The following is a 26101-nucleotide window of genomic DNA, read 5'->3' on the forward strand; positions in this document are numbered from 1 at the left end:
TCTTTAAGAAAAACAAACAAAACCCAAAAGTTTGATTCCCACGTATCGTTTCCAAAACCATGCTGCAGAAACTCAATATATCCAAGTTTGACCTCAATAGGTATTTGAAGTTTAGAAAAGGCTTCCCAAAATTCTAAGGTGGATCCCAAGCAAGTTTCATCAGATATGTAACCAAGAGAATTGGACTAAGCAATCTTTTAAGATATCTACCAGCTCCTGATTAAAAATTGGAAAGCAAAAGCCAAAAATGTGACTAGCATGGACTACAGACACCTAATCATCTCAGTGCCTTTTTTATTAGCTTACTATCAGGATTGAATCAGTTATATGGAAGCACCAAAATGAATTTGTCGTGCTTGGCTCTGTATGAATATACAAACCTGCCTAATACAATTCCAGTGTTTTGTAAACTAGCAGAATTCATGTTGTAGAACAGTCCAATATCTAAAACCCTCAAGAAACTTGCACCATTTTTCTTAGGGTTGAGGTTTATTAACCAGAGCCAGATTAAGACCGTCATACTAAAGAGACTATGGGCCCAAGACATAAGTAACTCCAAAGAGCATCAACACTGAGCCAGGAAATAAACGTGACGAAGTGCAAAACCCTCATTTCTCCCATACTTTATCTCGAGTTCTCTCACTTTAAAACATTTTTGTGCTCCCACTTTGCTAGTGCCAAGATGTGTTCAATGTGCCTCTTGGGTGGGAATTCCACCTCTAGCCCCCCCCCGCCTCCCAAGCTAGGAGACTACACAGGGGGTTCCGGAAGGGGAGAGCGGCCAGCCACAGGCCATCCTCCTCTTCCCTCCCACCACCCTCCATCGGATTCAGTGACACGGTCCCCTGCTGCAGGCTTCAGTGCGTTTCAAGCCAACGGCAACTCGGCTGCTAACCTGGGAACAAGGAAGCCAGGACCGAAGGCAAGAGAGGGGCACACTGACCCCAGGATGCCACCGCCAACAGGCATGAATTTTGCTTTTAACTTCCCATCTTAACACAGCTCGACAAGCTGTTTGGTAAGCTCACTGCACAATTCCACAGGACACTTGGGACAGTGGGCAGCACCAGGCCTCCGCTGGTTAAGAGGAAGCAACCAGCAACAGCCATCATCTTCCTCTTCCCTCTCTCTCTGTGCCTCCCACTCTTCCAAACATGACGGTGTAGTGGGAGTAAGGACTTTAAGTCAGATGGTCCCAAACAAATTATTTTTACAATGTAAGTGCAAGTGATGTATCTGAATGGACTTCAGATAGCAGAGGAATCAGAAAACTTCAACAGCGAGGATCATAGCATGTTAAACAGACCACCACCACTGAAGGCACTTTTCCAGCTCTTTTATTCCTTTAATATCTTAACAAAAGATACCCCAAAATTTAAAAAACCTTTGAAAAATATACAGTTTCATATTATTTACATAACATGTGAGTACAGGTTCCAACATCATACAAACATTGCTATGTTAGAAACAGCGGAAGGCATGTTATAACTCACTGCCTCCTGGATGGTGTAAGCTAATGGACACGCTTTCATATTTCAACCACCTTTGTCACTTGCTATCCTGATACATAGACTACTAGGCACCTGAGAGGTTGGAAGACTACTGAACTTGAACTTCAATACCTTCTGTTGTGATCTTGTTATTTTCAAAACTTACTGCATTTTAAATATCTTTACAAGTTTACTTCATCCACAACTAAGCTACCTTTATTGTCATTATCCTAAATGATCAAATATTAACCACAAAAACTATTATGTGTACACAGTTCTAAAAATCCAACATAAGACTGTGTAGCCAAGTTGTGTCGGATAGATACTTAAACCCAGTAAATCCCCTAGTGCTTTGTAAGCCATCTAAATTCTGTTAAACAGAAGTGGCAACTTCAGTTTCCATGCTCTAGACTAGGTTTCTTAAAAATGCGTTAAAAAGTGACTGACGATAATTGGAATAATTGGTACCTTATAAATTAATCAAGAAACCTAAGATAAAAAATTCTAAATTATAGTTTTATTTGTATTTAAAAATACACTGGAAATTCTGCATATGCCCATGATCAAGCCTATTTTCAAAGCACATTACTTAAATTTTGATGACATGGTTTGTTCTGACAAGTCCTTTTTCAAGCTGAACCCCAAACGACGGAAGCTCCTGTAGCTTTCCCCTCGCCCTGCCACCGACGACGTATACCGCTTCCTCACTAATGACGATGGATGACTTTCATCTGCCTTTTATCACCTGAACAGTTTTTCGACCGTAATGATAGTAACTGTAAGCTGATGCAGCTGTGGTGAAAGCTGTGAAACACCTTTTTTGGAAGAAAGAAAGAAAGACTTAGTTGTCAAGTCTAAGACACAGGAACCATGAGAATCACAAAGAATACATTTAATAGAGTTATTTAAAAAGCAAAAAGGCCATGCGTGGAATTCTTTTTTTAGCTCCAGGAATCTAAAGCTGCTGCTTTCAAGATAATCTCAAGCAGAATCTAGTTAATGAGCCCGAAAAAAATAATACTGGCCACTATCACCTCTACCCAGCCGTTATTCTAGGTGTCTTACGCCACCGTTTTCTTTTCACAGCAACCTTCTCCTACAGAGAGGCAGATGAAGCCCCGGGGAACTTTGCTCAGGGCCACAGAACCGCGTCTGAGCCTCGTCCAGAGCCCCTGTGCTCTTTCCACTGCTCCCTGCTGCCGAGGGTATCGGGCTTTTATTTCCTGCAGAATTCGAATATCTGAGTCATTTTAAATAAAATCCAGCTTTTGTTTGGTTTTTTTTAAAATGATTTTTCCTTAAGTTAACTGCCAGATTCACCAGATTCTCTTCGAAGTTCCATGAGTGATGCGCATGGCTTGCTGAGTGCTCATGGCCTAGCAGGTTACTTTTTAGTGCACCGTGCGTGTCTGCTTCCACCAGCTGAGCAGATCATGGAAACTCTGTTTTTGTTTGATCCCAAAGCTGCCTGTGCCAGTTTGATCATCTAAATTCACACGTGAACCAATGCAACATACATGCCGGAAGAGCTGCTGTATTTGAGAACTAAGTGGGATACTTTGGAAATACTTTGTAACAAGGTGAGTTGCTAAAAACTACTGTCAAAGTAGGCAATATGACTGTTGAAAGGTTGGAGAAAAATGGTAAAAATCTAGAAAGTTTCTATACTTAGATTGCTATGTAAATGTCTTAAGTTCCTATATCACTTTTAAGAAACAGAAACAGAAAATAAAAACATCAGAGAGAGGTTGTATTAGGGATGTAGTTTAGTCAAGAAAAACTCCCACAGACCGATACTCACAAAAAAAGGCATCGGTCCTCTATCAAAAGATGTAGGATGAATCAGACAAAATGTACGCATATATTTTAGAAAATAAAAGGTTTAGCGTGTGTACCATCTTTAAAGCTTCTTTAGCTTAACTGACTCTGGCTCAGACTGCATCAAGCAAGGCTTTAATTAGAGTTAAAGTGTACTAAAATACAGCGCTTCAAGTTCAGTGTGGCACATCTGGACTCTGACAGATTGTATTCGACATATTTTCACGGTGATACATTTCAAAGCTATAAGTAAGGATAATAAAGTAAAAAACTCTTTTCTCCAAGTTTCCCTCCCACTATGCCCCTGCGCCACTAGGCTGGATGCACTTTCCCCTACCCACTCTCCTATACCTGACCTTGCTCAGAGTCTGTCCTTCACCCCCAGTAACCTCCCCCAGTCTCTCCCTGTGTAAACCCACTAGGCCTCTTGCTCAAATGCCACTTCCTTCCTGAGGCTTTCCTTCTTCTCCCTTCCTGGAATCAAGTATCCTTCCCTCCTCCAAAACCCCAATACTTTATCTATATCTCTCATCCCTTTTAACTTGCATGAAAACTCCTGTAATTTCTATATCCCATGCATGATAGTAAACTTCAGAATAGTATCAGTCATAAAATATAGCCCCCAACTTTACTCGGTTGGTGCTCCATAAACATGGTAAGAACGAAGTAATTCTAAGACTGTCACAATAAGCCATTTTGTTGACATTCTCAGAGAGTAATTCTACATTTAGCTTACCACAGTATCTGAAGATAAATGCTGTCAGCATAATTGAAAACCGGAGCTGCCAAAGAAGCTGCCACCAAGATTAACTGGACTGCTGTGTTTACCTAAAACAAAAAAAAAAAGTCATGAATAAACAGTGCCAAGGAGATCCTGCTTCAAGCTCAAGAGACAAAGGCACAGCCCATCATGCTGTAACATGACGTACCCTCGGCGTGCTTGGCGTCGTAATATCCTTGCCAAAGAAGCTGGCATTCACACCCAAGGGGCAACTTTACTAACTGGCTCATTTGTCTGCACAGGTGCCCTTTACAGTGAGGATAAGGGCAACTGTCAGAAAATACTACTCCCTTGAATTTCCAGAGCAATTCAATAATGTTGCAATGTTCTTGGCCTTTTTTCAGTTGTCTGTTAAAATAGCCCTGTGGATATGGAAATAATAAAGCTACCACTTCACCGGTGAAAATGTAATGAGCTAAGTGACTTGCCTGCAGTCATAGCAGGTTACAGGATGGAACCCAGAACCCAGACTCCCCAGCACTTCATCCAGTGCTCTCCTTCATTTGCCCAAATGTCAAACCCTAGGAGGTCAGAAAACTGAAATGCATTCATCTCCATGAGAAGAGGCTCTGGAGGAAATAAGTATGTTCCCCTACCCTACAAGACAGCATGGAGGAGAGAAGGATGAAAACAGAACCAAAAATGCGCTGGAGACTGCCTACTCATGCTGAGAAGCATGCTGGGGAAGAGGGTGTGAAGGATGAAGCCGTGGGAAATGTGCAAGAAGCATCTCTGTTCTACCGTCCATTCTGCAACCAACAGACAAGGATTCCACTTCATCTTAAAAAATTAAATAATAAAATTGTCTGGAGAACTTCTTGCACCTGAGTCCCTTTCTAAGCAGTGCTACACGCTAACTGCTGTACCTGATACAAATGTAAGTCACTTGAATCTAAAAAAACAAAAAACAAAGCCCCATAAATGTAGGTAAAAGTCCACCCCAGGGAGTTTTAGGTATAACAGTAACAACGCCTCCATCCCAAAGATGATCTGTGTCCCTAACCTGTTCAACTTCTGTCACAAGGGACAGGGCAAAAGGATGATTAGAACGAAGTGACCAAGGCTCCTAGGAAACCAGAAGCGCCTTGAGAGTCATGAGCGGTGTGTTCTCGGTCCGCAAAGGCTGGCACGGTTACCGGGCTGCAAGCGGCTCGGGAAAACAGGACGCATAACGAAGCGTAGCAGCTGTTCATTAGTGAGTACAACTTTTTCCTCTCCTTTCCATGTAATAATCAATGGTGAAAACGAAGGGCCTGATTTTACGGTGTTTTCACCACAGGAAGGAGGGTAATGAAACTACAAAGGAACCTCCATAATTTCTCTGTAGCTCAACCAAGACGCGATTCCATTTCCACCCCCTTCCCCTTCCCAAACGGTGGCCCTAACACCTCATTCGGGGACTTAAATGCTCAGACCACCAATGCAAAACACAATGCGTATACTAAAGACCCAAAAAGCTCAAAGGACAAAAGAACTGGGTTAATGACCTCACTCTATCTCCTACAGTCAGTGCACTGAAATAGGTCTCATTTTCAGCGGCTGTAGACTGAGGTTTATATTCATTATAATAGACATTTACCAGGGAATAACTTGAAAGGATGTGCGTGTCTCTTACCTTGCTGATGAAGGTTGGTTTGAACCTAGCAGTGGCATAGCAAGGATTGAAATACTTAGAAAGGGTTCGCTGGCAGAGGACAAAAAGATAAAGTTTATTCAATTTATCATTCAAGTTTAAAACAATCATTTTGTTATTATATGTAGGTAACAGTTACTGAATATTTACATCATATGCCTGGCTCCATGCTAGACAAGCCCTTTATCTGCATCTTCTTTTATTACCCTAAATGAGCAGTGTCTATATTCCTTATAAATCATACACAGGTTACTGAAAGCAGATTTTTTTTTAATTTATAGATCTCAATCCCTAGAAAACTCGAACACAGTAACTATCCTAAAGTGTGCCTGACGACATCTGTTCTCTAAATAAACTCAATACATCTCCCCTATTGCTATTTTTTTTCATAGGCTAAAAAAATGAAATGAGTAAGGTCCTATTTTCACTGGATCCAGAACCAAAGGATAAGGTTATTATGCTATGCCTATGTGCTCAAGTATCTACACAGCAATGAATAAATATGCAAACAAACCATTCTGTGTTCATACAACTGTGATTTTAAAAACTAGTTCCAGACAATCCATGGTAGGGGCTAAATCAAGCAGCAAAGGGGCTTGGTTACACAAACACTCCTGACCGTTTGCTGCTAGGGGCAGGGCGGAGTTGGTCTGGGTTTTATGTGCTATCAACTAAAAAGGTTTGACTCATATACATGCCTTTTTAAAATTGATCATTCATGTTTTCACTGCACAACTACCACTGTGGGTGATTCAAATAGCAAGAGGACACACTTATGTGTGGTTTTAAAAAATTCTTGAAAAAAGGATCAAAAAATAATGGCCATAAATTACTCCCATAAAGTGGAACTCAGGATACAACGCAGTGGGTTTTTGGAGTTTTTTTTTTTGCCTTAAGTTGTAAGTAATAATAAAAGGATTTTTTTTAAACAGACTCACCGGTGTTGGAAGAGTTCGGTATCTGACGTAAAAAACAGCAGCTATCAGCATTACGTCTCTCGAAATTATCATGTAAGTAAGTGGAACTGAAAATCAAAAATAAAATAATTTTGATTGGGATTTTGAAATTTACTGATATTACACATACAATAAAGCCTCATTCAGCCTTATGAACTGGTATTTCACAGAAATAAAAATGTTGTAAATAAATACTTATGGATTTGGTTTAGGGTCCTTATGGTGAACCACTGATTTTTATATTCTTCTTCCACCTACCCTCAAACCAAGTGAAGGAGTAGGTCTGCCTCTCAGAATGTCAGTCCTCTTGCCTTTTCTCCCTCTTGCACGTTTTTAAGCTGTAGGTTATTAGTGTCAGTGTCGGCTGTACTCAGCCCCCACTATCTCCTTTGTGACCTCTCAGCCTTGTGAATTTGGAAAAATGATCACCATGCTTACTATACTTACATATGGAATGAATGAGATGGTAGAGCCTGGAAAAGATACTGGAAGACTCAAAATACTATGCCGACTCAGGAGCTCTGATGGCTTCTACATTCTAGACTATTTTATAAGCAGTAAAATTTGCTGTATGTAACACTTGTGGAAAAGCCAAATACTTTCATTCTTGTCTGGTCAGTTCCTACCCAGGTAATTGCTATTTCTTCTCCTGCCCCATTCATTCAATGAATTCTAACTTAAAAAGAATTCAATCTGTCGATACTTTTCTCATTATTCTTAAGATTCTACAGCATGGGGGGTGCCTGGATGGCTCAGTCAGTTAGGAGTCCAGCTCTTGATTTAGGTTCAGGTCATGATCTCAAGGTCACGAGATCGAGCCCCATGTTAGGCTCCATGCTGAGCATGGAGACTGCTTAAGATTCTCTCTTGCCAGGGCGCCTGGGTGGCTCAGTTGGTTAAGCGACTGCCTTCGGCTCAGGTCATGATCCTGGAATCCCTGGATCGAGTCCCACATCCGGCTCCCTGCTCGGCAGGGAGCCTGCTTCTCCCCCTGACCCTCCCCCCTCTCATGTGCTCTCTCTCATTCTCTCTCTCTCAAATAAATAAATAAAATCTTAAAAAAAAAAAAAGATTCTCTCTTGCCCGTCAAAAACTAATGATGTAATGTATGGTGATTACCGTAACATAAAAAAAAAAAAAAAAGATTCTCTCTCTCCATCTCCCTCTGCTCCTCCTCACCCCCTCTAAAAGATTCTACAGCATGGCCCCAAAGCCAGAGCCAGCAAAATATTTTAGACTGATACCCAAAAGAACCCCTGCCCCCTTGCTGAGTAACAATGGGAGGGCAGAGGTCCTGTTTCCTTTCACATCCTTCCACACTATCGGAAGTCTTAACTATGAACATACACTGCTTTTATTAGAAAAAATACTTTTTTTAAAAAGAAAAAAATCCTGACAATTGTTTCAAACTAAAATAACAGGGTCATGTGTATCCCTTCCATAATACTTCCAAACAGCTCTTCTATGAATTACTTTTGGGATCCTATTTATGGTCCTCTCCAGTTCTGACAGTCTATTCGTTCTGCAACTTGAGCAAAGTCTCAATTACAGATTACAATTTAGATCTGTGTTGGTTACGACTATGATGTTACGTGTAGATCGTTGGCCTAGTCCTTGATGATAATACGACTGCTGGAAAGAGGAAACGCGTATCCACCACGCAAGTCATGGCATTTAGAGCACACAGAGGACACAGCTGTATGAGCCAAGTAACAAAACAAGCCAGCCACGATGTTTGGGAGCACGGTTTGCGTCTGTAAAACAGACTTTTCTACAGCAATCGTTAGCTGGCAAAATCTAACCATCAGATTTTAAGACACAGCAAACTCATGCAAATTACACAGAGTAAGCCTCCTAAACACAACTTTAGAAGAGAGTAAACACCTGTTGGTGTATTTCATCATCACAGGGAGAAAGAGACTAGGACTTAATCCTAAATAAGAAGTTTCTGCAAAAGAGATGAGGCAATTCAATACGCTGCAAAGACGGGTTCTTGTTCTAACTAGTAACAACCCACACTACCATTCACTGAGTATCTGGCACTGTTTTAAGCATTTCATACATATTTTCATTTAATCTATAGATCGACTCCACAAAACAGGGACCATCCTCATCCCCATTTTACAAATGAGGAAAACAAGCCTTAGGCAAATTATATCACCTGGCCAAGGTCACCCGTTAGTGAGTAGTACAACCAGTACCAGTACTGTCACCACTAGTAAACAGTACAGGAAGCTCTACAGCCAGAGCCCTAGGAATGGAACCTAGGTCTATGGAATTCACAGCCTATGCTCAGGTCAGTGTACGAGGCTCCAACCCAGCCGTGTGATTCGCAATTAGCATCTCCGGACTCAGCTTACCTTCTGTAACAGCCTGGCGGAGAAAGGAAAGTTAACAAAAATCAAGTGTTCTCCAAACTGGCTGCCCACCACAGAATCACCTCGGGAGAGCTTCACAGACACACAGATGAAAGCTCCTTGGGGAGGGGCGCCTGGGTGGTTCAGATGGTTAAGCATCTGCCTTCGGCTCAGGTCATGATCCCAGGGTCCTGGGATCCAGCCCCACATCGGGCTCCCTGCTCTGCGGGAAGCCTGCTTCTCCCTCTCCCTCTGCCTCTCTCCTGCTCATGCTCTCCCTCTCCCCACCCCGTATCTCTGTGTCTCAAATGAATAAATAAAATCTTAAAAAAGGGGTGCCTGGGTGGTTCAGCCGTTAAGCGTCTGCCTTCGGCTCAGGTCATGATCCTGGAGTCCCAGGATCAAGTCCCGCATTGGGCTCCTTGCTCAGCAGGGAGTCTGCTTCTCCCTCTGACCCTCCCCCCTCTCATGCTCTCTCTCTCTCTCATTCTCTCTCAAATAAATAAAATCTTTAAAAAATATAAAAAAAATAAAATATTAAAAAAAAAAAAAAAAGAAAGAAAAGAAAGCTCCTTGGGGGATTCGCATGCACAGCCAGGCTGGGACCCTGCCTCACCAGCTGATCTCTAAGGCCTCTCCCTGGCTTTTGCATCTTCTAACTGCTCCTCCTTTCTCTCCAGCCTTCCCTTCCCTTTTCTTCCAGGGCTAAAACAGCTTTCATTTTGCCTATCAGAGTATAATAGTGTGTTAGTCAGGATAAGAGTGTATAAACCGTGTCAGGGATTGCTCCAAGGTTTTCCTCCCTACTTGCTAACCCTTCTGAAATAGGTAATGTCTGCAATAAAGAGGTACATTAGAGGCTAATTTTATTAGCATTCAAGAGAAATTAATAAAACAAAGTCACTTTTACATATCACAAGTGCTCATTATCAATACCACAGGTTATTGCACTGAAAAATAACAGAATTATTCCAGAAATTGATTCAAACCAGCAATAAGAATTTGCTATACAGCAAGCCAGAAATAATACAAGATATGGAAAAGAATCGTAATTTAGTAAATGTAGCAGAACAAATGCATATAAGTAGAAATTAACTTAGACTCACATCCCGGACTGCTACAAATGTAACAAATCAAGTTGTTTTCATCCTAATCTCTCCTCCCATAGAAAAAGCAAGAAGAAAAGCAGAATTATTTATTATCCTAGCTGAGGAAGAAAGCACATTTCTTACTCTTGAGGAAACAGCTATTCAGATGAAGGTGGATGGAACTTTTACAAAAATGCAGGCAGTATGAAAGTAAGAAGATGCGAAATAACATATATACAGCTCTCCCCCTAAAACACGCCTAATATGACAGTGAAGGAATAAAAACACAAAGTCACAAAGAGAATGAGGAGAGAAGACAAATTTCTCAGTTCTACGTTTGTTAGTAAGAATTATTTTAATTCGAACTGATTAAAGGCATCATAAAAAGCCCAACAAATCCCAAGCAAGATAAATAAAAAAGTAACTCATACCAAGATATATTACTATGAAACTATGGAAAACCCCAAAGACAAACGAGAAAATCTTAAAAGCAGTCAGAATAAAAACAGTTAACTTCAAAAAAAAGAATGGATTAGCAGTTTCTTTTATACCAACAACAGAAATGAAAATTGTATAATATGTTATATGTGCTGAAATGACTACCAACCCAGACTTCTACACTCAATAAAAATATCCTTCAAGAACAAAGGCAAAATCAGAGAAAGACAAATACTGCCCAGCATCACTTACATGTGGAATTAAAAATAAATAAAAATAAAATAAAATAAAAGTTGAAATAGAAATAGCAAGGAAAAAAGTGGCTGCCAGAGGCTGGAGGACGGGAGAAATAGGGAGAGGTTGATAAAAGGGTGCAAACTTCCACTTTTAAGATGAATAAAGTCTGAGGATCTAATGTATAATATGGTGACTGTAGTTGATTATACTGTATTGTAATTAATTGAAATCTGCTTGGAGAGTGGAACTTAATATCCTCACACATACAAAAGAATAAAATGTTCTCATACATACAAAAGAATAAAGGCAAAATAAAAATATTTTCAGAGAAACAAAGGCAGGAATGTATCACCAGTTGACCAATATTAAAAGAATTTCTAAAGATACACTTCAGATGAAAGGAAAATGATCCCAAGATGGAAGGTCTGAGATACATCAAACAATGTAAGCCAGAAAAAAGTAAATATGAAGATACATCTTAATGAACACTGTAAAAACAGTATCATGTGGGTTTAAGAAGTAAATAAAATTAAAGTATGGCAACAATAACCAAAGTTGAGAAAGCAGTAAATGGAGCTCAAGCAGGGCCGAGTGCAGATTCATTAACACTGAACTTTGATAAGGATGAATGATATAATTCTGAAAATAACTAAATGGAAACAGAGTATAACAGAGCCAAACTGGCACAGAGGGAAAACAAGTATAATGATAAAAAATCTTTACAGATGTTGAAAAGCACATATGAGCCAAATGAAACACATAAAATGGAAGACTGCTACACAAATAATAGTAATCACAGTAAATGTTAATGGATTAAATGTTCCAGTTGAAAGATAAAATATTTTTAGACTGGATAAAAATAAAGAAAACCCATCTGTCTTTCTGCTATTTATAAGAAATATCTAAAATATAAAGATACAGAAAAATTGAAAGTGGTTTATCTATCAGGCAAACATTGACCTGATCATCATTGAAGATATGGAGGGGTCACACTTCATAGTAAAATATTCAATTTACCAAGAAGACAAAAAAATCTAATGTATATGCACTTAACAGCAGGACTTCAAAGACACAGAGCAAAAATCAGACTACAAAGAAAAATAATGTAAACTAAACACAAAGGAAACTAACCTACTCTCTTAGTAACTGACAAACAAGCAGACCAAACAGAAAAAAGAAGTCAGTAATCATTTGAATGTCAGGATTTAAAATTTGACCAAATCGTTATATATAGAACATCACACCCAACTAGCACAGAATACATACTCATTTGAAGCACTATAAATGTTTATAAAATTTGACTGTAGGGGCCCTGGGTGGCTCGGTCAGTTGAGCGTCTGCCTTCAGCTCAGGTCAGGATCCCAGGGTCCTGGGATCGAGCCCCGCATCATCGGGCTCCCTGCTCGGCAGGAGGCCTGCTTCTCCCTCTCCCTCTGCCTGCCTGCCTGTCTGCCTACTTGTGCTCTCTCTCTCTGTCAAATAAATAAATAAAATCTTTAAAAAAATTTTTTTACTGTATACTGGCCTGTGGGGCTAAAATCAGAGCATGTTCTCTGGATATAAGGTAATTATGCTTGAAATTAATAATAAAGATATCCAGAGAAACCCACAAATAAGAAATACACATTTCTATTAACCCCCTAAGTCAAAGAAAATAATGGAAATAGAATATTCTGAACTCAATAATGGCAAAATACTTTTATCGACATATGAGATGCGGTGAAACGGATACTCAAGACAAAATGTACAGCCCTAAATGCCAACTTTAGAAAAGATGAAAGAAATTAGTTAAATATTCATCTACAGCTGTGCTGTTCAATACAACAGCCACTAGCCACGTGGGAAAATAAAGCACCTGAAATGTGGCTGGTCTGAATGAGAAGTGCTGTAAAATGAAAACTAGACACTGGCTTTTGAGAGCATAGTATGAAGAAAAACTCACTAATTTTTTATGGATTACACATGGAAATGATAATATTTTTTATCTAGTAGGTTAAATGTTATTAAAATTATTTTCACCTGTTCTCTTTGATTTTTCAATATAGCTACTAGAAAATTTTAAAATTACATATATGGCTCCCGTTATATTTCTACTAAACAGAACCGATCTAAAGAATTTGGAAAAAGAACAGCAAGGGAAACCTGGAGAAAGAAGTAAAAGAGCAAGATTTAATGAAGTAGTAAGCATATCAGACAAAGCCCAAACTCGGTTCTTTGAAAAGATTCATAAAACTGACACACCTCTGTTAAGACAATTGAAGGGAAAAAAACAAAGAAGGGACAAATAACTAATAAATCAGGATGAAAAGGGGGGCACTGCTGCATATCCTAAGGACATCAAAAAGTTAACATGGATACCATAAATAGTTAATGGTAAATCTTTATAAATGTAGTTGTAATGGACAAGTTCTTAGAAAAACACCATAACTTACCAAACAGACAAAAGATGAACCAGAAAATCTGAATCATCCTATAACAAAAAAAAATGAATCACCTATTTGAAAACTCCTTCCTAAACTCCAGTCCTCAATGCTTCAATAAGTTCAACCAAACATTTAAAGAAGAAATATTGCAATTTCACACAAACATCTCCCAAGAATGGGGAAAAAAAACCTAGACTCCCTAACTCTTATTATGAGATCAGTATAAATTTGATAGTAAAACCTAATATATCAGTATCTTGTGAATACTGATACAAAATCTTCAACAAAATATTAGAAACTAAATTTAGCAATATTTTCATAATCTATCATGACCAAATTGGATTTATACCAAGAATTTCAGGTTGGTTTAACATTAGAAAAACAATAATGTAATCCATAACACATTAACAGTTTAAAAGGAAAAAAAAATGACTCTCATAATACATGAAGAAAAAGAATCTGATAAAATTCAATATCTAATTGTAATAAAAACTCTTAGCAAACTCCCAATAGAAATGAACTTCCATAACCTGAAAAAAGGATACATTTTATTTAATAGTGAAATGTTGATAACTTTCCTTTTGAAATTGGAACATTCCTATTCAACACTGTACTGTGCAGTATGGAAAAGAAAAGGCAAAAGAATTGGAAAAGAAGAAATACACTATCATTAATTATAGACAATACACAATCGACGATGTAGAAAATCCAAGAGAATTTACATTATTAGAATAAGAGTTTTAGGGGCGCCTGGGTGGCTCAGTTGGTTAAGCGACTGCCTTCGGCTCAGGTCATGATCCTGGAGTCCCTGGATCGAGCCCCGCATCGGGCTCTCTGCTCGGCAGGGAGCCTGCTTCTCCCTCTGACCCTCCCCCCTCTCATGTGTTCTCTCTCTCTCTCTCATTCTCTCTGTCTCAAATAAATAAATAAAATCTTTAAAAAAAAAAAAAAGAATAAGAGTTTTAAAAAATATTTTATTTGATAGAGAGCAGGAGTGGGGGGAGAGGGGCAGAGGGAGAAGGAGAAGCAGATGCCCCGCTGAGCAGGGGGCCAGACGTGGGGCTCGATCCCAGGACCCCAGGATCATGACCTGAAGGCAGACGCTAAACTGACTGAGCTACCCAGGCACCCCTAGAATAAGAGTTTAACAAGTTTTGCTCGACACAAAAATCAACATCAGAAATAGAATTGATTTTTATTCTATCAACAATAGGCACTTATTACAAAATGAAATAGTAAAAAGCTACCATTTAGAAAAGCATCAAAATTACCAAGCAACTTGGAATAAATCTAATAACAAAACTGTTTATTACCTCTCTGAAGAGAACTAACATTCTGACATTTTAAAAAGACTAAATGGAGTAAATATATCCTGCTTGTGGACTGGAAGATCAATATTGTAAAGATACCAATTCTTCCAAATAGATCTATAAACTAAATGCAATCCCAATTAAAATTCCAACAGGCTTTTCTGGGGAACTTGAAAAGCTGATTCTAACATTTACACACAAGGGGTGCTTGGCTGGCTCAGCTGGTGGAACGTGGGGCTCCTGATCTCAGGGTCCTGAGTTTGAGCTCCATATTGGGTGTAGAGATTGCTTAAATAAATAAACTTAAAATATATTAAAAAAATAAAATTTACACACAAAATGGAAAGGGGTAAGAACATCAAAGGTGGAAGGACTTGCTCTACCAGGTATCAAGACTTTTAGCAAAGCAGTAACAATTCAGGATGGTACTAGGGCAGTAACAGACAAATCAGTAGGGAACAACTAAGACAACCCAGAAATGGACCCATGTATATATGGACATTGCAGTAAGCCTGGAAAGTACAGATTTTTCAATTAAAAAAAAGGGACGGGGACACCTGGGTGGCTTAGTCAGTTAAAGTGTCCGATTCTTGGTTTTGACTCTCCAAATTGTGGGATCGAGCCCCAAGTCGGGCTCCCGCACATAAGAATCTCCTTGTCCCTCTCTCTTTGCACCTCCCCCTGCTTGCTCTCTCTCAAATAAATAAATATCTTTTTTATTTATTTTATTTATTTATTTTTTTAAGATTTTATTTATTTATTTGACAGAGAGAGACACAGCGAGAGAGGGAACACAAGCAGGGGGAGTGGGAGAGGGAGAAGCAGGCTTCCTGCCAAGCAGGGAGCCCGATGCGGGGCTCGATCCCAGGACCCTGGGATCATGACCTGAGCCGAAGGCAGACGCTTAACGACTGAACCACCCAGGCGCCCCAATAATACCTTTTTTAAAAAAAAAGTGCTGGGATAATGTGGTACCCACAGAAATAGCTAGAAAATTAATTTTTAGGAGAATTTTTTCTAATCAACTAGAAAAAAATGTGAACAAACAAAAAAATCCTAAAAACTTTCCAATACAAAACATAACCACATATAAAGGAAAAGGTACCAGAACGGCATGAGACCTCTCAACAGCAAGATGGAATCTGGAAGTCTACAGAATAGGGTCTTCAAAATTCTGAGTGAAAATGATCTGCAATTGAAAATTATGCCCAATTCAAATCTCAATCAAGTATGGAGGGTGGAATAAAGACAAAATATTTTCAATGTCTTTAGAATAAAGCCATTGTGGACCTCTAAAACTCTAGCTGCCACACTGCATCCTTAGACAGGAAACAACAGGAGGTTGCCCTCCACCAAAAGGAAACTCTCAACAAGGAAGCCACGGGAACTTGGAAAAATAGACCCAACACAGAAGTGAGACAACAGAAATTCCCAGAATAGCAAAAAAGAATTCTCAGCTTGCAAAGCAACCTACACCGATTATTTAGGTAAATCTCACAGCAACATTATCTATTATGCTAAAACCTGGATACAATTTCTTTGTTCAAAAGGGAAATATCTGATCAACCTTTGTAAAATAATACAACAAAATACAAAATAACTCTAAAAAATTGGAGGCCTGAAAGTATGTGGACACATGCACACACATACAAGGTCATTTGGATCGGGGCGCCTGGGTGGCTCAGTTGGTTGAGCGACTGCCTTCGGCTCAGGTCATGATCCTGGAGTCCCGGGATCGAGTGCCGCATTGGCCTCCCTGCCCGGCGGGGAGTCTGCTTCTCCCTCTGACCCTCTTCCCTACTCATGCTATCATTCTCTCAATAAATAAAAATCTTAAAAAACAACAACAAAAAAAAAAACGAGATCATTTGGATCTTGAATAATGTCAATAGAATGCTCCTCAGGGTCCTTTCGCACCCCCCCCCCCACAAATTATATTAGAATTAGAGTACCCCTGCCCCTTCAACACCTCCAACCATATATACACCAAAATTCTGACTTTCAAAGAAGCACATAAATATAAACATTAATCCAGTTTATTTTTTAATTTGGTATGGGAATTTAAAAGCCTAAAAGTAAGAGAGAAAAAGATCCTCTAGATTGAGGAGACTATACTAGACTGAAATGCCATTACACTTCTTCCTATCAAATGGCAATAATAACATGCCATTGAAAGACCAGGTGGCAGCGTTTGCTTCATTCTCAGATTCTAACACTTGGAAATTAAGTTTAATCTAAACCAAGGGAGAAAAACTGAGAAATACAGCTTAAGTAGAAAATGAACAACCAGAAAAGCGCATGCAAAATAAAAAGCAAAAGATCATAAAATTTGTTAGAAAGAGTATTCAGATAATGTACAAACTATATACATATATATATGTGTGTGTATATACATATGTAATTTGAAATTGCATAACAATGTCTAAGTAAAACTAGTAATATGAAATTTTATAAACATTTTCAGGATTTCAGAGCTCTCATTTTTTATGATTAAACTGCACTTAATAAGTAATAGACTTAAGAAAACTTTAACTTGCTTTCAAAAAGCCAGGCACTAAGTAAGAATATAAAATACTGTTTCAAAAAATTCTAAACTAATATGAATTGGCAATGTGAAATAATATTTGCTTAAATTTAACTTTAAACAATCTAAGAAAACAACAGATTCTACTAGTAAAATAAAGACATAAATTCTGAAGTAAAATAACAGCTTGACAAGCAAAACAGTTCAATGGTTTAGAATTAGGGAAACAGTTTAAAGTTGAAAAATACACTTTTGGAACAAAAATTATTTGTCTCTCAGTCAAGAGAAATCCTAAACTGACTAATGTCATTCTTCCCTATGCTATTTAAAAGTACGCATGATGGCGTTCTTACCTGGAATAAGATCTGCATAGGTCAAGCTAACATATAAGATACTGATAAGTATTTTATCAGCAAGTGGATCAAGAGCACTTCCCAAAGCTGATTTTTGATTGGCCCAGTTTCGAGCAATAAATCCATCCAACTGAAAATAGAAGTTTTTTTTTAAATAAATGTCATAATAGGTACAGAGTAGATATCTTGAAGGTTAATAGATACCAGAATAACAACTATATTTTCATAAAATGTTAATAAAACCTCTTCTGTTTCTTACCCCCAAACCTTCTCATTCTTTCACCAGTATATGTTTAGCTTTGAAATTACCAACTGGTCTAAAAACAATCTCACTTTTCTATAGTACTTTTCTTTCTCAAGGCCTTCTGGTATTTCTTTTATTTTCATAAGGCCCCTTTGTGGGTTGAATCCAAACACAAATTTAGAGACTTAAAGGACCCCCAAAAAACCCAGAGAAAGCATGGCTGACAGAACATGGACTGGGGGCCCCTCCTTTGAGCCTTGGGTTATTTCACTACAGCCAAAATAGCTGCTTTTGCTTACAAGAACTACCTTTTAACTGCAAGACTTTGATTTTCACTCCTACCTACTTTTCTATGATATGATCCAACACTCTTAAGTTTTCACTGTTACTATTTTTCTTTTTTGTTATAGTGCAACTGTTAATTCCATGTCTGACTGTACGTGAATAAGAAAGTCAATCCTCAGGGGCGCCTGGGAGACTCAGTCGGTTAAGTGTCCAGCTCTTAGTTTTGGCTCAGGTCATGATCTCATGGGTCGTGAGATCGAGCCCTGTATTATGCTCCGCATTCAACTCCACATTCAGCGGGGAATCTGCTTGAGATTCTCCCCCTCTGTCCCTCTCCTCACTTGCACGTGTGTGCTTTCTCTCTCTCCTCTAAAATAAATAAATCTTACCAAAAAAAATCAATCCTCTGTACCTGGCCTACCTAAAAATCTTGATATGCAAATTACTTATTCACTATTCCTAGAAACCAATTATATTTTAAAGCAGAGGTCATACATGGTTACCAATGGGCCAAATGGGTCCTGCGAACAGCTTTTGGCTTAATCTGCCCAGAGCTTTTAAAACTGTAAATTAGCTGCCAACATTTAAATATTCAAAGTCTTACCACAAAAATCCAGATCTCTAGTTTCACTTGAGAAATGGAAAGATCTGATCACCCTGGAGCCACAAGATGAATTGAAATCAAGTATCTATCACCTATTCCCATTAAATAAGGGAGGTTATTTTCTGGCTTTCCAAGTCTCTACCTGGCTTTCCTCACTTTAATTTCAAGCTTCAACAAATTTTTTAATTTTCTAGTTCTATTTCCAAGGAGAAAGAACCAAGGAGAAATTAATTTAGACATAATTTAACATGTACATTTTAAAGGATAAATAAATCCTCTCTATCTCAAGTATTCCAGTAAGTTAGTAACAGGCCTATCACTAAGAACTTGCTCTTTGGCAGCAGAACATAATGGTTAAGAACTTGCTCTTTTGCAGAACATAACTGGTTCAAGTCCTGGGTCAGCCCTTTACTATGTGACCTTGGGGAAATTATTTGGCCTAAGCTTCTCTTTCCTCATCTGTATAAGCTACCTCAAAGGGCTGATTGTCTTCAGCACATAATGGAATTAATACTTGTTTAGTATTCAGTAAATCCGCAAAAAAGGCAGTTTCTAGCTATTACTACACAACTGAAAGAACCTATTTTCTTATAAAATATACCACATGTAACAATGTCTAACAGAAAGTACCTAGAACTGGGCATTGGGGCCTTGGAAGATTCAGGTTTCAGTTCAGTTTTTGATCTCAAGGAACTTAACCTTCCACTTTTTCACTAGCATGCCCATCTGGTCCTCCCTGTTCCTCTACCTACATTAGATTCCAAGGTCATCAACTTCACTGCTCCTCTGCAAACATCTGTAACTCCCTTACTTCACTCTCCCTCCACCCTTCTTACACACAACTATCCATGTCCTTACTCCAGGCCTGCACCTAACAGGCTGACCATTGCCCAAGAATACATAAATGGGCTAACTGATCTCACTTCAAATTCGGAATCATAAATCTCCCATGGGCATTCAATACTGCCTGCCAATCCCACACCTGCCTGTTTACTTTCTTTTCACACTGTTCTCACTTCAAGCCTACTCCTCCTTCACTCCCATAGCCTCTCACTCTAACTCATGATCATATCCATACTTTCCTTGAAAAACAACAGATTGTTAGCACTCCCTTATATTCCCACCCACAAATCCACCACCTACTTACTGCATCCAGACACATTCTCTGCTTTCTCTGATTCATGATCATAGGCCCTCTCACCTTCTGTGATTTGCCTCTCTTCTCCCCCATCTCTCCTGCATCATCAATCTCCTTTCTATCTGGTCATTTAATTAACCAGTTAATTAACAACAAAAATTCCCCCAGTATATAGAGCTTTAAAAACGACCCTTCTTCGACCCACTTCCCAATACCCCTACATAGCAAAACTTTCTCAAAGCCACATCTATTGTCATTACACCTCACATTTGTTGCCAATCCACTCTGATTGTCCCCACTCCTCTAGAGATGGTGCTCATAAAGATCACCAATGAATTCTCCATTTTTAGCATACTTGACCTGAACACAATTGAAGCCCTGTCTTCACTTAACTTCTGGGACACCTGATGGCCTAATTTTCTTCCTTTCTCACCAAATGTTCTTTCTCAGTGTCCTTTACTGGCTCCTTTTCTATTGTTCCACATACTGCTCATTTCTCTGACCCCTTCTCTTCTTTAGATTTGAGATTCTCCCCCTCAAAAACTCCTAGTGCAATATTAAACACCTGATGGCCTAATTTTCTTCCTTTCTCACCAAATGTTCTTTCTCAGTGTCCTTTACTGGCTCCTTTTCTATTGCTCCACATACTGCTCATTTCTCTGACCCCTTCTCTTCTTTAGATTTGAGATTCTCCCCAGCAAAAACTCCTAGTGCAATATTAAAATCCTCTTCAATAATCAAACAGCCCAAAACTGGGGCCAAGCCAATTCTTGTCACTGACAACATATTTGGGATTGTCCATGGGTTTTCATACTGAAACACAAAGACATCAAAATTTAAATTAAATGCTATGAATTCATACTTTAACTATATTAGAAAAATATACCAAAAATTACACCAACTTTAGAGTCAGAAGCTACATAAACTTTAAACATACTGCTCATTTCTCTGACCCCTTCTCTTCTTTAACCCAGCCTAAATGACATCACCCAGACTTGACCATCCATATGCTGATAACTCTCAAATTTATCTCTAACCCTGACTTTTTCTAACTCCCAACTACTACTACCCAATTGATACCTCTATGTTGACAGGCACAACTCTTGGTACTTTTCTACTCTGTCCTACCCTGAGTGTTGCTCATCCCAAAAACAAAATTGTTACCTTTATGCACTAGTTGTTGAAAACAAAAAAGTAACAGCCTATCAGACATATTTCTCTCACTGCACATATGCAATCCACTGACATATCAACTCTATCTTCAAAACATATCCCACACTCATTCACTTCTCTCCAAATTCCCACCCCAGTCCAAGCTACTACCACTGCCACTCCCCTAGGTAACTATAAGCCACCTAACCAGCCTCTCTGCTTCCATTCTTGCCTTCCTACAACCTATTTCCCATATACAACATAAATCAGGCCTTGTCATTCCCCTGCTTAAACTCTCCATGACTCCTGCCATCTGCCCAGTGGCCAATCTAGAGGCATCAAAACCTCCATAAAGTAAATGTGAAATATGGTACCAAATAGCTCAAGTTTTCACATACACTATCATATATATTTAGAAAAATGTAAATGAGGCCTCTTTGAGTTCAGTGAGTATTGCAATCTCATGTGGCAGCTAAAAAAAGGTACAAGCAAAAGAAAAGCAAATCCAGTAACTAAAAACGATCTTGTCTCTTACATTTAAAAAAAAAATCCATTATCAGTATAATGGCCTTTGACAGACCTGGAGTGTGTCTGAGTGGGAGACCTTCAGGCTTCAGAGATAAAAGCAGGGACAAAAAAAAGAGAGACTGTGAGAATGGGGAGAAATAGTGACAAACAGGAGCTAAACCTGGGGGGAAAAAAAAGTGGGAACCATTTTGAGAGACTATTTTTGATGCATATTTGGAAATGCTATATAATAATGCCAATGTCCTCCTTTGTTTACCCTGCAAATTCTTCACTTAATTCTATATTGCTCACCAATGCTAACGGGCAGGTGGAATTTTGTTTCTGTGAACCTCAAAGGGAATAGCTGATATTACAGATACTACACAACTGTTATTTATAGAAAATTAGTTTATCTTCATTCTCACTAAATAAGTATCAAGCAATACTTTCCAAACATAAATCAGTCTGAAGAGGCATCAAATCATTCTTGCCTTGTCTGGGTGCTCACATGGATCTCTGACCAGCCTTATATAAGGATATAATGTCTTTATTTCTACATGCTAACTGCTCTGATCTTAAATTTTTCCTCTATCTTTCTACCACTTTCCTCAACTGGGTTTTTGTAGGACATGTAATTTTAAAAGTCATTTCAAATCCCTTATGCAACAAGGTGGGTGATAAAGACAAGTAATGTCATACATGCTGATGGCTGGTCAGTCCACAAAAGCCTATTTTACACATATGTTGCCTTCTGTTATAAAATTATTTTCCAAGTTCTAATTTGATATAACCCGAATAAATCCTTCCCTCCCCCAAAACTGACACAGTGATGTAAAGGGGCTGTTCTTTCATTTGTCCACCTACTGGCGGAGTGGAAGAAGGAAGGATGCCTAATGCCTGGCCCAGGGCAGGATCTTCTGCTGGGTAATCAGAGGGTTGCAAAGCAGGGATCAGAAACCAAATCTGTGTGGGTGCCTACATCCTCCCACCAGCATAAACCTGAGTTGAGCTCTGACCTCTCCAAGCTCCCTGGTCACAATAACTGACCCACTGTTTCCCCCTCCACAGTAAAACCAATTGTTGTAAAGATCAGAGTATTTCTATCACAATAAATAGAAGAAGAGTCTCACAACTTCTCTCCTTTATTTCTATCCCTAAAGCAAATACTTGGCTCCTTCGGAATTTCTAAGGGTTTTTCTTTTACAGAAAAGTTAAAAACCAAGAGTAAAAAGCACCCGCTCCAATGCCTCCCAACAACTTTCACTTCCTTCCTTAAATCCCTTAAAAAATAAAAAGTCCCACACAGATGCTAAAGACAAGTCCTTATACAAAGTACTAGGTCAAATTCATCTTGAGGATTTCCTTCCAGGGAAAAGCAGACTAAGTCTGTGTTATTTCAGTGTACCAGAGACACTGGGATTTGAAAGGGGAGCAAAACAGAGGGAGTGCATTTACAACTTACCAAATCAGTTAGCCCAGCTAAAGCAAAAACTCCTAGTGCAATATTAAAATCCTCTTCAATAATCAAATAGCCCAAAACTGGGGCCAAGCCAATTCTTGTCATTGACAACATATTTGGGATTGTCCATGGGTTTTCATACTGAAACACAAAGACATCAAAATTTAAATTAAATGCTATGAATTCATACTTTAACTATATTAGAAAAACACACCAAAAATTACACCAACTTTAGAGTCAGAAGCTATATAAACTTTAAATTTAGTACTCTGAATTTTAAAATCCATTCTGTTGTTTACAGACCATAGCTCTAAAACTGTCCAGAATACAGAAGATGAAGATATGTCATATGCCCATAAAGTATCTGCTATATATAGAGTGTGTGTATGTATACACACATACTTCCTAAAAGAGAAAAGAACAATCATGTATTATTTACCATATAGGTCAAGGCTTTAATATAGGACTTTATGATTAGAATTCAAACCTTACAACACTCTGCTTTTAAAAGTATAACCTCAAGAAGATCTTATACTTCAAATAAACAGTCTAGATGAAGTGTCAGGAAAAAAAAAAAAAAAAAAAAAAGCCAAATTATCAACCCCAGGCATTTTGGCTTAAAATGTTTAAGCCCTCTGCACATACCCATCAAAAGAAGGCTAAATGCTATACAGTGTATGGACACACGATGAAAAGGAAAGAAAATTTAACTCCATGATCTCATCACTAAATGGATAATTGCTGGAAGAAAATGGAGCTGGAAATAGGGATTGAGATCCTTAGGAAATAAAGAGAAATTTTGTAAATCTGTTCAAAATACCCATGAAAATGAAATGTTAAAGATTCCCACCTAGAATCTGAGGGCTTTAGGATTCCTTGAAACTTCATTTGGAGCCAAGCTGTTTGAAGTTGGCACTAACAAAAGGGCTCTTTTTCAGCTACTATGAAGAACATTACTTCCTTGCCAAACAAAATCTGTTTCATGAGAATATTTCAACTTTAAAAGCCTCGCCCTAGTGGAGCTAAGATACCCTGCCCAACAGGATACAGAAATAATACCAAGAAAACGTCTCCCTAAAGCCTGGACTTTTTCTCCACCGGTGAAGGATGCCAACTCTACCCCACGGGACTATCTACTCACAAACTAACCCTACTTTTAATCAGTAACCAATTAATCTGAAACTTAACTTTGATTTTTTAAAAAAGTGAGTTTCTATTTCTAAAGAAATCTTTTAAAATTCCATGAACCATTCCGTAAGAAAAAGCAGTTCTCTAAAGATACTAAATTTGTGTTTATGAACAAACTGGTAAGAAATGTTCACCTTAGTTTGGAGGGATAATGGGGTTGTTACCGCAGAATACTGCCATTGAAAGCTACAGAAAAACTTCAAATTCTCCAGGAAACAATCACGAAACAAGCAGCAGTACAAACCTCTACTCAAGGACCCTTAATTGAAAGTAGACCACATTATGTAATTAAATGGGAAAATTCTGGGAACATACTCCAAATTTAAGTTCAAAGGTCAGAGTGTTTCATAATCCAGAGGAAAAAAGATAAGGCTGTTTACCATAATGTGGTACAGAATAAGTCAAACACTTATCCAATGTTACAGCAACTCAGAGGGGGAAGAAAAAAAAACAACATAGTTCATGATTGAGAAAAAGGAATCACAAAGCAAAAGGTCAAAACAGAGTCCCAAAATTAATGTCAGAAATATCCATAGGGCAAAATTAAAGACAAAGTTGCAAATAGCCTGATCATTTCATTTGGTGAATTAATCAACAGAACTGTAACTGGAACAGTGAGAGTTCTTTTTGGCTCCACATAAAACATTTTAAAGTACCTCACTAATTTCTAATCATTACATTTGCAAAAGTTTCTAAATTAAAATTAAGAGAGCTAATCTGAGATTACCCAACCAGATAACCTGTGGCATACTCGACCAACTACTGCCGTTCTGGGAAGGACTTCAGCCACCATATGGCAACCTCAAAGCATCCAGCATTCAAACCCCGACATACTTTAGCTATTAGTGGAGCTGAGACCCCGGCCAGGAAGTGGCCACCTCAACCCATGCTGTACAACTGATGAAAGCAGTACAAGGGCCCACTGAAGACATAACAATTGAAGATGTAATAATTGCATGAGTCTTGCTAACATGACATCAAAAGCTCTCCCACATTCATGCTCTGGTGTCTTTGCTTGGGCAGTATTTCAGAAGGTAAGTGGACAAATATCTCGTTCCATTACCTCAAAAAGAGAGTTGTAATCTTTTTCTACAATTAGAGATTAAAGAATCCTTTAATTACGCCTTATTTATCTTTCATCTTATAATATATAAGGTTATCAAAAGTCAGATGATAGTGAACCAAACCTACACAAGCCAAAAGGCTTGTATACTTTTCTAAAGATTCCTACTAACTTGCCCTAAACATTGGGGAATGGCTTCAGAGAATTAAAAATAGACTTAGTAAGACAAGTGAAGGCTATTTTTACCAGTGCAATATCCTGAGGCCGACCCCGCTAAAGGTGCGGACAGAAAGGGGGCGGGGGGTAGGAAAGGAGAGATTCCAACTTGACCGCCGAGACTGAAGATGGACTCGGTTAGCACCCCTGAAATTCATCCCAACTGAATGACCCGCCCGTTACTCCTCTTCAACCGTTTACAAGTTCTGAACAGAAACGTCTGACTTGGGCCAGTGAGAGCACGTTATTCACGTCCACGTCCGATCCCCGTGAGGGCCCGCGACCCCGACCCAGGGCTGCCCCTCCGCCTCCTCCTCCGTACGTACCAGGCTGGCGGCGCTCGCCTGGCCCCATCGGCCGCTCCCGGGCTCCGCCGCGGCGTCCCCTCCAGCTGCGGGGTCGGGGGCCGCCTTCCCCGCGCCGGAGCAGTGGCCCCGCGGGCCGGCCCCAGGCAGCCACAGGCCGAGCGCGGCCGGGCGCAGCCACCAGCGCTCCACCAGGCAGCCTAGGCAGCCGGGCACCGAGCGCAGCAGAGCCCCGCGGGCGCGCCCCTTGCCTGGCCGCACCCCTGGCGCCCATGCCGCGCCGCGAAGGAACCCCCACGAGCCGCGCGCCACGCGCGAAGCCAGCATGGCCCTGCCGCCGCGCCGCGAGGAGACAGGCGGCGGGAGCTCAGCAGCCTGGGGCACCGGCGAGCCACCTCTCCATAGAGTCCCCGCAACGTCCGAGAAGCTCGGCCGCCTCCATTGCAGTTTTCAAACCCCAGCACGCTTCGCTTATACAGGTGGCCGGGAGCCGCCAAGGACGGACGCCTTCGCGACGCTTTTGCGACACCGG

At 39.5% G+C, this 26101-nt stretch overlaps 1 protein-coding gene across 1 annotated transcript; it reads right to left on the reverse strand.

The window, feature by feature from the left end:
• Nucleotides 1–1321: 1321 nt before the first annotated feature.
• Nucleotides 1322–26030, reverse strand: CRLS1 (cardiolipin synthase 1). The gene is made up of 7 exons (XM_035005869.1): nucleotides 25591–26030; nucleotides 22801–22938; nucleotides 17409–17538; nucleotides 6661–6746; nucleotides 5705–5773; nucleotides 4045–4136; nucleotides 1322–2305 (listed from the first exon to the last, which is right to left on the reverse strand). Exons 1-7 carry the CDS (start codon nucleotides 25894–25896, stop codon nucleotides 2218–2220), a joined length of 909 nt encoding a protein of 302 aa, XP_034861760.1. The 5' UTR covers nucleotides 25897–26030; the 3' UTR covers nucleotides 1322–2217.
• Nucleotides 26031–26101: the final 71 nt, after the last annotated feature.

This window comes from Mirounga leonina, unplaced genomic scaffold (assembly GCF_011800145.1).
Source record: "Mirounga leonina isolate KUSES-001 unplaced genomic scaffold, KU_Mleo_1.0 Mir_150, whole genome shotgun sequence".
Lineage (NCBI taxonomy): Eukaryota > Metazoa > Chordata > Mammalia > Carnivora > Phocidae > Mirounga > Mirounga leonina.